At 29.4% G+C, this 15,245-nt stretch overlaps 3 protein-coding genes across 7 annotated transcripts; 2 read left to right on the top strand and 1 right to left on the bottom strand.

The window, feature by feature from the left end:
* The first annotated feature begins 633 nt into the window (after positions 1-633).
* LOC143343175 (uncharacterized) lies at positions 634-5,376 on the top strand. The gene is made up of 7 exons (XM_076767785.1): positions 634-960; positions 1,800-1,862; positions 2,020-2,157; positions 2,218-2,379; positions 2,510-2,807; positions 2,894-3,057; positions 3,172-5,376. Exons 1-7 carry the CDS (start codon positions 913-915, stop codon positions 4,345-4,347), a joined length of 2,049 nt encoding a protein of 682 aa, XP_076623900.1. The 5' UTR covers positions 634-912; the 3' UTR covers positions 4,348-5,376.
* Positions 5,377-6,610: 1,234 nt separating this feature from the next.
* LOC143343648 (uncharacterized) lies at positions 6,611-10,409 on the top strand. The gene is made up of 10 exons (XM_076768753.1): positions 6,611-6,691; positions 6,826-6,913; positions 7,055-7,753; positions 7,823-8,203; positions 8,265-8,531; positions 8,600-8,894; positions 9,083-9,311; positions 9,404-9,671; positions 9,769-9,950; positions 10,032-10,409. The coding sequence occupies exons 2-10, from the start codon at positions 6,828-6,830 to the stop codon at positions 10,142-10,144; spliced, it is 2,520 nt and encodes an 839-aa protein (XP_076624868.1). The 5' UTR covers positions 6,611-6,691; positions 6,826-6,827; the 3' UTR covers positions 10,145-10,409.
* Tpcn1 (two pore segment channel 1) lies at positions 7,531-14,742 on the bottom strand. 5 transcript variants are annotated; one of them, XR_013079996.1, is made up of 14 exons: positions 14,377-14,742; positions 13,845-14,059; positions 13,554-13,718; positions 13,365-13,490; positions 12,827-13,134; positions 12,443-12,723; positions 12,126-12,344; positions 11,933-12,049; positions 11,521-11,860; positions 11,129-11,430; positions 10,895-11,001; positions 10,633-10,827; positions 10,231-10,352; positions 7,531-8,153 (listed from the first exon to the last, which is right to left on the bottom strand). XR_013079996.1 is itself a non-coding variant. In XM_076768752.1 (14 exons), the coding sequence occupies exons 3-14, from the start codon at positions 14,046-14,048 to the stop codon at positions 10,299-10,301; spliced, it is 2,418 nt and encodes an 805-aa protein (XP_076624867.1). In that variant the 5' UTR covers positions 14,049-14,059; positions 14,377-14,448; positions 14,534-14,742; the 3' UTR covers positions 10,160-10,298. The 5 variants fall into 5 exon arrangements, 4 of the variants coding, with proteins under 4 accessions (XP_076624867.1, XP_076624864.1, XP_076624866.1 ...); XM_076768752.1 differs by lacking the exon at positions 7,531-8,153 and having other exon boundaries at positions 10,160-10,352; positions 14,377-14,448; positions 14,534-14,742; XM_076768749.1 differs by lacking the exon at positions 7,531-8,153 and having other exon boundaries at positions 10,160-10,352.
* Positions 14,743-15,245: the final 503 nt, after the last annotated feature.

Raw genomic sequence — 15,245 nt, 5'->3', positions numbered from 1 at the left:
TCTTTCATGCACATGCGCGGCCTCAGCGAAAGCAGTGACGTATATTTTAAGGGTTAAAACAATCATGGAATGTTTTCGATAAGATCCATTGAAATGGTTTAAATGAAAATTTTATGATAAAAACTTCAATAATAACAGACAAATAGAAACCCTAGTTCAAATAAAATGTATAAGAAATTAGGCAAAAACAAACTTAGGCAATTTCCTAAGGGCGCTAAACAAAATTTGTTCGCCTGAAGTTTCACAAATCATAAAGATTATTTATTTTGTTATACAAGTCGGTAAACAGAAATTTAATATATAATCCGTGAACCAAATATTAATACAATCTTTAAAATATTCTTATGCATATACTCAACGAGTTCTTCCATGAAACGCGGTCTTTTATTATAAAAAAATAGAAAATAGTTCAAAAGGAGACCGATTATACGCATTGGGAATATAATCTATCGAAATTAATTTTACATTAGACATAGGCTATAGCAGTATAATGAATGATTTTTATTCTATCTTCTATTTAGAGGATTAACAAGCAGAAAATACTTTTAAAATATTCGATAGTTTCTAATTTTTGTACGACACAAGAAAAAATTAACGCGACAACATGAGATTTTACAAACGAAAAATGCATTCAGAAGTATACAAAATAAAGAACATTTAAATATTTCAATTCTACCGATGTTTACCGATTGTTGCCGAATGGACATTTAAATCGGCAGTATCATTTCATCTCTTTCTAAGTAAGGGATTTCGTCTCTTAGTACCATTATACATATGTATAGTACAGCTATTATTTGCTTATACTTGTCATCATTGAATTGTGCATATATCTATATATGTACATAATAACCTCACAATAGGTTGACATTTGTGATAATGAGTTAACTTCGATTAAATGTCAGAAATCATAGCATGGACGGTACGGATAATGCTGATGGATCTTTAGATCCAAGCATACAGGTAATCATCTTTAGTGACACTTTTTCTATTTACCATATTTATCATATTTGAAAGCATACAATTGCAAGAAATGCGTAGTTGTAATAGGTTATATGCGTAAATAAATGTAATCACTGAACGTGATCACAATATCTAACGTAGCCTGGTATTATGGTCTTTGCTTTCACTTATTTTCTTTCGTAAATTTTCACTTTGTAGAAACGATACATAAATCGAACATATACAAGTAATTCGATAACTAAATTAAATACTTAAAGAAAAATTCAAAGTCGATAGTTTACTGTATTATACCTAACTTGATAAACAACGCTTATGATCGTCGTTAGACAATTTTTTCGTTTTATTTACACTCAAAAAAATCTATTATATTTATACCAATGGGTAAGAATAATAAATCTTTATAATAATAAATATTTTTATGATTGTTTAATTATGGTTTGTGTTTTGTTAAAACAAAAATATTTAATGTTTAATGTTTTTCGTTTAATTCCTTATTATTTTCCTTTATTTTTTAGGTATAAAAATATTGAGGTAAAAAACTGTTTAATATAAATATGTATCTTCTAAAAAGTGTAAATTATAAGATAATGTTTACATTAAACAATTTTTGATGTGTAATGTTTGACTTTTCTACCTCTATGTTTGAAAGAGAAAGTGCAAATTTGTGGGTTTTTCAAACAAGTTATGTTTGGGAAATGATCCTTCGTAAAATTACAAAATATCTTATTGCAAATCCTCTGTCTCACAATTGTCTGTGAATAAAAGAATGTAATATTCATTGTTAACCATTGTCATATTATTTTCTTACAAAAATTATACAATGAAATTTTTTCTTTTAGATAGAATTGGAGAACTTGAATGATGCTACAGATGATATAAACAAACTTGAAACAGAATTAGATGTAAGTTATACTATACTTGTATCAATGAGATCTGTATGTCTGCCGTACATAAATAATATTATATTATTATATGTATTCATTTCTTGTAATTGAAGTTAATATTAATCGAATAATGTACTTTATTAAATTAATACAATATAAATCATTCATTATTTAGGAAGCTCACACTGCTTTCAGACAATTGTTATCTGAGACTACAAAACGATTAAAGGAAATTTTAAATAAGATAGGAAATAATTGTGTTGAAAAATCAAGATGTTATTACGAGGCACTTGAAGTGACTCGTCAAGCTCAGGTAAGATTTTAAATGCATTTACAAATCTCAGAAAACTGTTACATACAATTATTTTTGTAGGTACGATGTCAACAGCAAGCTCAATTGTATCAAAGAGCAAGCGAAATTCATGCAGCAGCAAAGGAAACAGTAAGCTTGGCTGAAAGCCGTTTTATATCTCATCAGCATGAATGGAATTTTGATCAGGCATGGCAGGATATGTTAAACCATGCAACTATTAAAGTAAGTGGGTATATTTTATTATGAAATAATTACATATTTATGACATGAAATAAAGTACTCTCATTCTCAGTTTGAAAGTGTAAGATGTGTAAAAAATGAATCATCGTTAACTAATATACCCGCATCCTAGGTCATGGACGCTGAAAGTCAAAAAACAGAATGTGGTAGAGAACATTATAGAAGGACAGTACTGTTCCACAATGCTGAGAAAAGATTATCAGAATTAGAAGAGAAACATCGTCGCTCGATAATAAAGGCGCGACCATATTTCGAAATAAAAGCACAATGTGATCAAATGTTAGCAACGCAAAAAGAAAGAGTTGAATGTTTACAAAAAGCAATACAAGATGCAAAATCTAATTATGCCACGAGTCTCCGCAGACTAGAAGAAATTAGTAATCAAATACATCAACAACGTCGAGATTATGGTATTTTTACTAGACAATAATTTACAGTTACATCTGTTTAATTAAAAATAATTTATGATACATGAATTATACTTTTTTGTTTTTAGATTTTATAACTAATGGGCCTCGAGAACCAGGCGTTGGCGCAGAACTAGTTAGTCCACAGAAAACCTTAAATTACGACACAGAATTTAATCAGTTAAATAGCAATAGGATAAAGAACGTTACAACCGCTCAACTTAATGAATACGATAGAATTCAAGAGTATAATGTTAGTAAACTACTTTGTAATTCTTGTTTTAATAACAAAATTATTAAAATCAACAATGTAATGTCTACGTTTTGGTAAATTCATATTTACCGTTAATTATTTATGGTGTTACAGAATACTTATCAATTACAAGAAGATAATGAGTATCTGGGGAAAAGGTCAGTCGATGGAAGTGAAGCAACATCTTCTCAATGGGAGTTAGAAATGCAAGTTAACATAGAAAATCTCAATAATGTACCGCCTAAAAATTCTATGCACGACCATGACAGTAAAAGCGGAAATATATCCAATTTACGTTTTTACGACGAGGTAAATTTTAAGTCAAATAATTTCACGCCGGAATTAAGTTGTAATTTTTTGCCAAACGAACAATTTCCTGTACATAATTTAAACCAGTTTGAAAAATTGAAAAATGTTCAAACAAATATGTCTTCAACGACGCCTATCGAAGAATCAAATAGAGCGAATAATCAAAATTGCGATTCATTAGTATTAAATAAATGTAAAATTGATTTTAGAAATAACATGTCAAAATCCTTAAGGAATAGTCCTACAAAACCGGGGGAATTCGATTTACAATTGTCACTTGTTGATAAAATGGATATCCCTACAAAATATGTGCCAAGTAACGTCACTAAATTTTGCTTTAATAATAAATCTCAAAGTAATAGTGATATTAATTTTTCATCGACTCATGATACCGGTTCTATAGAAAAATGTCAAAATTTTTGTGGTATTTTAGATATTAAGACTGATAATCTTGAATTTGATAAACAAGAAACAAGTTCAAAATATAACAAAGAGTTATATACTATGAACAAAGCTCATAACAATGGCCTAAATGCTACAAAAACCGTTCATTCTGCACAATCGAATACTCGTAGCGAGTTAAACTCTCAAGCGAAGAAAGAGTCAGTATCGTTAGAAAAATCGCTTAGGTCTAATTCAACATACGTTTCATCTACTAGTGCCAGTTCGTCGATAGAATTAAAACGCATAATGACTTTATTAAATGAAAACTCCTTACGCAAACAGATAACCGATGATTCTAACATCGGCTCTGTTGTTAAGAAACCAACGAAAAAGCCATCGAGCGTTAAAGAACTACCGTTGCTATCATTGTTCGAGAAAAGAAATTTATTAGCGGATAGCAAAGGCAAAAGCTATAGCATGATTAATTTAGACGATAAGCGAAACTTTACGTTATTAGATGATACGTATTTGAATAATATAAGAACTGTAAGTATAGAAAGATTGGAAAACTTGAAGGACAATTTATTTCTAAGTTAAGGAACAACAATCGTTTGAGAGGGATGTGATAAGTTACACGATAAACTTAAAATATATGAAAATGTTAAACAAATTAAAACGTTTGCACGTATGCGGACATTATTTATATTTAATTTTGCAAATAATATTGTGCTATTTTTCTTAGAGAAACGAGAAATAGGAGCGTCGATTTTGTAACATGTTTCCTGCCAACTAGATAAAAATGTTATATTTAACCCTTTTATCACTAACAATTACACAAATGTTTATAGTAGATAAATCTACTTTTTGTGTATTGTTAAGAATTTGGATATTTTCGTTGAATTTAATTACGTTTTCATCCTTTTAAAATAAAAATTCTATAAATTTTGCTCTCTATCTTATATGCAAATGTGTAGATAATTTCCTTAACATTACATTTTGGCTTACAAGGCTCAAAAATTGTATCATTCGGCTCTTTTCGGAAAATAATTAGAGTTCCGATCTTAACAATTAATGATAATACTAGTATTATGAATACTAACATTAACAACGGCCGCGAAAGCCTCAGAACTCAAATTAATAATAACACGTTTAAATGTATGATATCGCCGTTTATACAAAACTAAAAGGATTTAAAAATCTAGACAACGGTGTTGTTTTATTCAATAAATCTAAATGCGTAATCTATCATGGAAACGAAAGGGTTAAGTATAGTGTCTTTTTTTGATAACGTAAACTATATCAATCAAAACATAACATTGTTCAGTAATCATGTTATACTAATATTAAATAGGTACAATTTACGTACGATGTAAGTGAAATTATGTTTGTAATTTTGCGTCAATTTGTATATAAATGATAATAAGAACTTATGTAAAACGATATTATGCCAAAAATTTTGCAAGTTTATAACTATATTTTACAAGTACTTGCATTTCGAATCCGTTTCAAATCGATTTTGTATATTATAAAATCAAAGTAAACCATTATTGTTTATTTTTAACGTACTTTGTTAACTTTATATTGTTCAAGCCGATTGTGTATTCTCATTAAACTTTTTGGAATCTCTTTTTTGCAGTTGTATAATTATTTAAACGATAGCGCACGTATTATTAAACTATCAATTCGATTTAAAAATATTTTATACTTGTAAATATTTATCTTTGCCGTGAAAAATTTCGGTACCCCATTTTCCAAGAATGTTTTGTTTGTCAAACTACTTCCTTTTGTACAAAAAATTCTATAAAATTAGTTTTTCAAGTTTTATGAAAATTTTACAAGTATCGAAACTTGCACTAATAACATTTAATTACATTTTTTAGTACAAAGGCGTATATTGTTATTTACTAACTATTTGTCATGAAAAAATTACTTGTAATTGAACGAAAATTAAATAGTTTTTTTATACGCTTTAAAGATCTATGATATGATTACATGCAAAATTTCTTTTAAAAAAACAAAGAATAGTCAACCCTGGTAACTTTCTCAAAAAAAAAATTTTAATGGGAGATTCTAGAGTCCAAAATAAGACGAAAATCAAGAATATCAATTTGTTGATTGAGGCTTTGATAAAAAATTATTAAAAAATGGAATTAAAAAATTTCAAATCATTCTGGAAAAATTATTTTTAGTTGCAGGGGTCAATTACAATTATTTTTGGTCAATAGACATACCCCCAAAATCCTACCCACTTTCGAGAAAAAAATTCGAAAAGATGTGAAATTTTTCGACGGAAAAAAAAAAATTTCAAATCGTTTTAAAAAAATTATTTTCAGTTGCGGGGCTCAATGACAAGTATTTTTGGTCAATAGACATACCCCTAAAATCCTACGCATTTTCGAGAAAAAAATTCAGGAAGGGGGACAAATTTTTTGACAAAATTAAAAAATTTTCAATCGTTTTAAAAAAATTATTTTCTGTTGCGGGGGTCAATTACAAGCATTTTTTGTAAATATACGTACCCCTGAAATCCTACGCATTTTCGAGAAAAAAATTCAGTACGAGCGAAACTTTAAATGTTAATAACTTTTTAACGAAACCTTCATCAACAAATTGATATTCTTGATTTTCGTTCTATTTTGGCCTCTAGAATCTCCCATTAATATTTTTTCCAAGTTTGGCCGAACATCCTGTATATTATCAAATATTAAGTACTAATTGATTTTAGTAACTTTAACATTAGAATTGTTTTAATTTATAATATGGAAATATTATTGATTGATTATCCATTATATCGATTGAAGGTATTTATTACTTTATAGAACGAATAAACTTGCGAAGAGATGCAATTGTTTTGTCAATATTATGAATCTGTTTGTCTAACTTGCGAGCAATAGACGTAAATCTTCGCGTTAAAATTAAAATCGTAGCTCACTTGTGTTAAGTATGTGTACACATATGTATATGTACTTAAATACTATGATCAGAAAATTTACATTTATTGTAAATAAATAATTGTTGTAGTTTTATCTTTGCTTGTGTACATCAAACGTAATGAGTATTTTTCTTTGTTGACAGAAATGGAAATAAACCAAATTTATGATCTTTCCTTAACAAAACATGTACATAAATTGTTAGGATCATTAGATACAACAGCTGCAAAAGGTATTATATTGCAAATCAATTTATATATGTATTTCACAACTTCAGGTAGCATCTTTTTTTTAACGCACTTTTATATTTTATAAATTTCATAAATTTATTGTTCACTTTGCATAGAATAATTAGACTATATAAAATAACAGGAAATATGTGCTTTAGAATTATCAGAAATACTTCATAAACTTCAAGATTACAAGTATCCAAAGTTAACAGATGGAATGTTTTTTGAATTCATGAAAGTTGCGTATCAAGTTAACGATAATTGTGAAAATTTAACTACAATATTAACCACAGACAGTAAACTTGATTGGAGTAAATTGGCAAAAATTAATGTATGCTTTGAATCGCAGAACCATAACACGACCAAAGAAATATGCATGGAGAGTTGTATTATGGATCAAAATATAGGTGTCAATGCCATGGATAAAATGTTATTCGGAAAAAACAACGTTAATGTTAAAAGTTCTATGAAAGCTATTGCAGCTTCAAATGAACAGATACATAGTTACGATCAAAATTTAGTGGTTAATGAGAAGAAGTATAATGAAATTACAGAAAATATAGAAAATACAAAGGTAGAAAGAACCTCGGATAGAGCAGAAAATCTTTTAATAACGTTAATGAAAACAAATTTAAGCGATATATTGCACGAAGGTTTATTGGATTCAGTTTTACCATACGTGATTCCAAAGACTACAATATCACAACCAGTTATTAAAAAGTCTATCCTGAATACTGAAATTAAAAAATGTAATTCATTGAGTAACAATATAGAAACAAAAGTAATTACTAATATAACGCATAAAGAGAATGGTAAAAATAAAATGAATAAAAAAACATTGGAGTAGGTACTTTTAAGCTTAACATTAATTAAAATTTAAAATTATTAATAATATATTCTGCATCTGCACAGAAACGAGGTGGAAATCCATGTATGCGACGAGGAGAAGAATGTTAAAAAAAATTTTCATTGCCCTCAAGAACTGCTTATTAAAAAAATGCGTTACTTTGCTGATATAACGGCGGGTCAAAAATTAGAAGAAATAGACATATCCGTTCACTGTGATATTGTTATTTTTGATTGGCTAATGAGATGGGTAAAAAAGGATATTATAAAAAAATCTGAATGGCCAATTTTGGAACCTAATAATGTTATTCCAATAATGGTATCCGCTTCCTTTTTACAAATGGAGCCGCTTTTGGAGAATTGTCTACAATATTGTCACGTTAACATGTCCAGTATACTGAAAACATCAACAATTTTAACATGTTTAGACGACAATCTTCTTACGAGGTATTTTACTTTGAACACGTTTTTACCGAAATTTAATTTTATGCACTCTCTCTAATTACAGATTGGTAGAGCGATTTACAAACGAGGATGTCGAAGTATTAAAAGACAAAAAAGATAAAATTCAAAGTAAATTGTACTGCAAATTAATAATGTCGCTTGCGGAAGTAATGCCGGACAATAAAAAGGGGCATTACAGTTCTTTAGCCACGTTATTTAAATGTAGTAGATGCGGGAAAAGCATAATTCAATCAGTCTCTAAGCATGTACCCTGTATAGCGAGTGCAATGATAATTGATAATCACGGACGTATTCGCAGTAAACATACAAGGTACAATTACAATGTTTAGATTTAGCACCATAATACTTTATAATTACAATAGGTCGTATGTTATTTAGAGATTTATCATGGACATTAAACGATTATATTATTACTCTCCGAACGGAATTACGTTCTTGGCGTAAAGTTTATTGGAGATTATGGGGTGATTGTCATTTTTTATTTTGTATGCAGTGCAATATATATTTTCCGATTCATCAAATCGATTGGTGCTGCGATCACGCAGAACTTCCACAATTTTTTATCAACGAACAACAAAGACCTACACCATTTCCCTTAGGCAGATATCCATGTTGTAGCCAACGAGCTTATAGATTTGAAGTACTACCAAATCGTGAAGGATGTAGGTATAAGGTAGCTATTTATATTTACACCTTCTATTCAGAAGTTATAAGGGATACGTACGAGTGAAACGTGATTGCGAAAGAGGCAGGAGTAGAAGGAGATTGATAAATATCTAGCTAATTGCCTAACGCGACATAACATAATATATATTCAGTCGCACCTATAGAAGTAGTAATTAACCATTGTGATTTATTTAGGAACATATTCCAGACGTCAGAACACAAAATGATATATGTATATTAAACATTTTTACGATACATAGAGAAATAATAGCGACGGAACCACCACAACTATTTTTCCCGGAAAGGATTACTAGATTAGTAGCCTGTGATGCATCGTTTCAATCAGGAAAGTTAACATGTAAAGATATAATGTGGTGGGTTGGTATAGATCTTGCACCACAACGGTCAAAACTTGGACTTCTAGGTGAATCAATGTATCCATATTTCGAAAGATTTGCCTTATAATACTTAATTTTAATAATTTCTTGCATAACGTTTGAATTACCCGATATGTAGGAAAGATATGGAGCGGGTCAGGATTTCGACGATCAACTCAAATACAAGATTTACAAAGAGCATTACAAAAGATTCATGAAGTTTCTGTTGTAACTGATACTTCGTCGAATACATCCACCGTCACGGATAGTGACGAAGATGATGGTGTTATGATTGATGAAAATAGTAGTATCGATGAATCGTATAATAGCGAAGAATCTAATGCATGGTCTACTTTAAGATCGAAAAATAAGATCAAGAAAAAATTAAAAAATCAAATCACATGGAAGTAATGAAGATCGTATTGAAAAATTTACATTACCCTATTATCATCTAAATTTATTAAGTGCTTCATAATTATCGATTTAATATTTGATTTTTTACAGAAACAATGGTCGATCTTGGAGCAACGATTTAAAAGTAAGACACAATCAAGATAATCAACGAGAGTTTGAAGAAAAAACGGCATCTCAAATGACAGCGCTACTGATGAAAATAGTATCCGCGGATTCTTCTTTATTAGCAAACTCATCAAATAAATACAGTTGGAAAAGGAACCAACCTAGCGGTATTATTTTATATTTATTACTTTATCGATTAATATATTCGCGCTTGTATTTTTCGTTACAATTAATACTGTTTAAAATAGGTGGTACTTATACAAGATTGGAAGCAGAATTTCGAGACCAATTAAATCAGCCATATAAAAGCAAAAATAAAACAGGAAAATACTTTCTACGGATGAAATCGAATAAGTCATAAATATATATATGGCACTTGAATATCTTTTGAAAGAGCTTTAAACCTTCTGAAAGTATAATAAATTGTACATTTTATTATTTATTTACCTCAGGAGCAACGATCTCCGATGTTTGGCACTATTGCTTCTGAATAGTGAAACATCAAATTGATTCAATTAATTTGTATAATGCTTTGTATTTCCACGATTTCTGATGAATATATGTATTTCCTGTATAAAATGAAAAGTCATGGCACCGTAGTGTTATACAATTGCTATAAATTAAAATCAAATCCAATTAAACGCGTCATTTTTTTCTCTATTTAATATATTTGCAATTTAAAAGATTTTACTTTGCATATAATTACTTGTTAACTTTATATATTAACATTTCTTAAGTCATCACATTGTAAAGATATATACATCAGAATTATTGATCATACATTTTATTTATTATAGTTAATAACTACACAACATTAGATGTATTATAGTGTATTGATCGTAAACTCACGCTTGATCTAAGACGTTCTGGTTCAGGTATTCTATCTTCCGTACAAGTTTCTTCTGAATTATATACAGGATTTGATAAACACTGTTTTTCAGCTTCTTTAGCTTCTACAATCCATTCGTTTATTTCGCTTGTGTACATTTTCCTCTGCAAAACATCTCGCGTTCGAGGTCGTGATCCAATAAAAACAGTAGTTCCCTATAACATATTTACACGATTGCAATGCGTAACAAAAAACATCTCTCACATTTTTGTACAAACTTACACCAACTATGAGCGATGGTCGTAACTTTTCCAGAAGTTGAAAATCTTCTATTATACATTGCAACTCGTCCCATTTTAACTCCACTTCTTCATGAAGCATTCTTTCTTCTATAAATAAATATAGAATACGCGAATATTGTCAAAAATTTAAGGAGAACAAATTTTTTTCCATTCAATTAAATAACAAAAGGATAATCAAAATTCATAGTTTATATTACACGTAATTTATAATCACCGTCTCGTTTAGATGTTGATTTCTTGTAGTGTATTCTAAATCGAAATGCTTCCAAAAAACTGGACACCACAATCGTCAACACAATCATTGTCACCAGATAAAATGTCATAAAATATATCCTTGTGTACATGCCAACAGTAAATGCATACGCATTCATTAATATAAACCAATTATTAACAACTGTTAATTCAAACAGAGTCATACCGCTGGCAATGAGATTGTCAAATGTATTAAGATAATAATATCCTAATGTTGTACTTTCATTGGCCGAATATTTGTAAAAATCCTCGACCGTTGTATTTCTGTTAAACAATTTTGTCGTGTGATAGACAGTTTAAAAAATTAGGTTAATTTGTACAAAAAAAAAAAAAAAAATTTATGTCTATACATACTTGCAGCAATTTCGCATGTTGTATCCAGCGAACAATTCCATTCCGATAATCGCGAAAAAATAATATAAAACAAGCATAACCACTGCAGTAGATGACATTAAAGGAGTTAGAATAACCAGGGTACCAAATACATCTCGATATCTCTTTTTCATTTTAAATAATCTCAACAGTCTAAGTGGTCTGAATAAAACAAAAAATGTTGCCGATGGGAAAAGACGTATGATGCACGCGGAAACAAGGGTCATTACGGATGTGCCTAAATCAAAAAGGTTCCATCCAGAACTAAGATACCATCTTGTACCAAGGCCCAACACTTTTATTAATGCTTCGCTAACAAATACTATAAACGTAAAGAGTATTATAATTACTATAATATTACACAATACTTTTATAAACATTTGTTTCTACTTACTTCCTCCAAAAAGAAAAGTATCCCAAGATGCTGCGAACAAACACGCACTGTAAAGACTATTGCTTGGCTGTAATATCCTTATTATCATAGCAATACCATTTGCGATTATTGTTATATCTAAAAAAATTAATAATCTTTACCAAATATAACCGACTACAAGTTGATTCTATACGAATCGTTTCTTTAAACTTACACATCAGAGTTTCAAAATATGTCCATCTAATAGCAGCATGAGCTCCGGTGCAGAGAATCTGTAAAGGTTTCGATCTACTATGATACCAAGGTACAGTAGAATATTGTGGTTCCCACTGTAGCTCTATAGTATCATAAATATTCAAAAACTCGTCTGCACTTAACAATCCGGTTCCAGAGGCATTCAAATATCGAAACATTAAAACGATATCTCGTATACCTGTAAAAAATATTTTATATATAGTACAGAAATTTTGTTTACTTTACGGGCTGGGATACTTTTACACAAACGTGTTATATTCATTCAAATTTACATACTTTTATTAGGGGCATAGTATCGCATTAGTCCTTCGAATTGACGAAATCGCATTTTATCAGCATTTTGCTTTGAAACTAATAACTGAAAGGCATGTTGACATGCTTTCCTTTTATGTAGAAACAGTTTTTTAAATTTGTCACGTTCAGCTGCTGTAAACGTTTCGTTTACTACTGCCAACATCAAATTCATCATCACATATAACATTGTGGATAAGTAAGATACAAAATATATTGCATACCACTTATTTTTCGAATATGATGGCATCATTACATCTGGAAAACTAAACAGTAAAGTTGTTACTAAAATTAAAATACTTTTATTCTAAACACGCAAACATGTAGTTTTATTCCAAGAGTTGTTTTATATACATTTGTAGTACTTACTTAGCAGTGGTAAGAAGAACAAAAAGACTTACAAAACTATCTTGCAATGTACAAAAGTTTCTATTCATTTCATAAAACATATAATAGCCCAATACTGTATAAAGTGTAATGAAAAATAAAAGCAGGCCTAACATGTCCACAATCGGAGGCAACGTCAAAAGTATTTGCCTTATAAATCTTCTTACACCTCCGAAACACTTTGTATCTACTAAAAAGATAGGTCTTAGAGCACGCGTTACGCGAAAATGTGACGATTGTCGCACTAAGACTGTCATTGCTTCTAAAAACATGATGGCCAATGTAACACACTGTAACAAAAATTTATGTGTTGTATATAATATATAACAGTTCATGGATATATGTATAATTTTGCAAAAAAAGAGTCGATAAATGATGTGCATTCAATATTTACATTCAAATTAATTAAAATTCCATGGGAGACAAATATGTCACAATATTGCCCAATCACTGTAATGTTATTTCAGTCAAAGGAAGTAATTATTTCGACGAAACAAAATTTTTAAAAATTGCTTTTTACCTTCAACACTGTCCGTTTGTGTTTTAACATAGTCGACCAGCCGATCCATCTTAATTTTAAAGCTAATTCAATGCCTATGATCATTAAAGCAAAAAGTTCTATTGATCCGTGTGCCCACACTGGTATCTAAGATAAAATATATAAACTATAACGTTACAATAGGAAACTATTATCTTACAGACAACTTACGCCGAATAATGGTACAGCTGGTTCTTCCACAAGAGCCAAAGCTAAAAGTATGAGAGAAGTCAGTAAGTCTAATCCATAATACCAATTATTATGAACTAAGAGATATGCTGGTAAATCTTCTGGATGTTTTGGATGAGACTCAAATTTTTCATTATTTCTACCTTCCTATAATAAATAGTTCCTTTGAAACATTTATTTGACATTTTAAAAATAATCATTAGCATATGAAGTCCTATGTTATAAATATCATTATAAGTATTATTGTTAAGCAAAATTATCAATCGTAAATACCTCTAAAAATATTGCAGCTTTATGGTAATTCATTTCCCAATATAAATCATGATCCAAAAGAAAATTATGCAACGGAAGTACTGCATTATCAGTCATGGTTTCTTTTTCAGCGTCGTCTGTTTCAAATTTCTCAGGAAACTGGTTAGCCTGATTATTTTCGGTGGATGAATTTATGTGGTTCTCTGGAGAAGAACACGATAACATAGATCCATATTCTAAAATAAAAATAAACAATAAATAATCCAACTTTCATTTAAATTTAGTACATGTATTGTAATAAATATATACTTCCATAGAATTTTATAATACTTTATATATATATGTATAATAAATATTCAGCAGGACGACAAAAGATTGTACATTAATTATAAAATATACGGAATTAAAATCAATTTGTAATTCAATAATTACTATAAAATAAATTATTTAAGGAGTAATTATATGTCCGTAACAATGCTCATATTTCACTATAAAGTTGTCACTAAACAGAAGAATGATATTAAACAATATCATTATAATTAATTCAACTTACTTTGACATGATCGATGCGAAATGTCTTGTTCGGGTGATTGGTTTGCATCATCGCTAAAGCGTTGGTAATTGCCTGAATATTCGGTAGTTTTAGGAGAAGACATTTGAGAATAGTATGTCATACGTATTCAGAACACAATACATTTGTTAATAAATACCTATTTACACTAGCCTATTTAGATCTATGCAGTGGTGTAACTGCTCGGAAACTGAAGTCCGACTAGATTAAATTAAAAAAGAATATATGAAGATACGTGCACATTCTTACATGATAAATATTACATATTACAATGTCATAATACATAAACTGATGTTATTCGACGCTCTCGTATTTGACGTACAGGTTGTAATACGCATGCGCATTTACACATATGGGATTTATCCAAACACTAATTAAATTTCATTTAACAAACCTTGACGCAACTAAAACATAACACCACCTTTTATTTTCCAATCTATATCTATTGTAATTAAGAAAAATTATGAAAAAATGTTTTGTATAATAAATAGAGATAAATATTGCGGACAAGATATAAAATAGACGTAGCATTTAATACGATTTTTGGAAACGATTGCACCTATAACAACATTTATTCATTACTTTTCTCAATAATTTAGTCATTGTTTTTAGTTTTTAGTCGGCATTTAAAATATTCATATGGCCCCATAAAATACCACCACACTATCTATGAATCGAGACTCAAACTGCTAAAAATTATTGGAATTACAGAATAGGAAAAGAGGTTGACGAATGAGATTAGAAAGAAATAGCAATAGTGTGCAACAAAGACAGAGAGAACTTAATCCCGCCATTTTGATAAATTGAAACGCAACTTGATTATTTACTAATTACTTTTTTCCTGTAATTAG

The sequence above is a fragment of the Colletes latitarsis genome, chromosome 7 (genome assembly GCF_051014445.1).
Source record: "Colletes latitarsis isolate SP2378_abdomen chromosome 7, iyColLati1, whole genome shotgun sequence".
NCBI classification, from domain to species: Eukaryota; Metazoa; Arthropoda; class Insecta; order Hymenoptera; family Colletidae; genus Colletes; species Colletes latitarsis.
The sequence above is the reverse complement of the archived record's forward strand: the minus strand, read 5'-3'. Positions and strand labels throughout refer to the sequence as shown.

Coding starts and splice junctions, on each gene's coding strand:
- LOC143343175 (XM_076767785.1), top strand. CDS start 913: ATGGACGGTACGGATAATGCTGATGGATCTTTAGATCCAAGCATACAG. Junction 961..1,799: donor CTTTAGATCCAAGCATACAG/GTAATCATCTTT, acceptor TTTTTCTTTTAG/ATAGAATTGGAGAACTTGAA. Junction 2,380..2,509: donor TAAACCATGCAACTATTAAA/GTAAGTGGGTAT, acceptor CCCGCATCCTAG/GTCATGGACGCTGAAAGTCA.
- LOC143343648 (XM_076768753.1), top strand. CDS start 6,828: ATGGAAATAAACCAAATTTATGATCTTTCCTTAACAAAACATGTACAT. Junction 8,895..9,082: donor GTGAAGGATGTAGGTATAAG/GTAGCTATTTAT, acceptor TGATTTATTTAG/GAACATATTCCAGACGTCAG. Junction 9,951..10,031: donor GAAAAGGAACCAACCTAGCG/GTATTATTTTAT, acceptor TGTTTAAAATAG/GTGGTACTTATACAAGATTG.
- Tpcn1 (XM_076768749.1), bottom strand. CDS start 14,497: ATGACATACTATTCTCAAATGTCTTCTCCTAAAACTACCGAATATTCA. Junction 13,491..13,553: donor CAGCTGTACCATTATTCGGC/GTAAGTTGTCTG, acceptor ATTTTATCTTAG/ATACCAGTGTGGGCACACGG. Junction 11,431..11,520: donor AACATGCGAAATTGCTGCAA/GTATGTATAGAC, acceptor ATTGTTTAACAG/AAATACAACGGTCGAGGATT.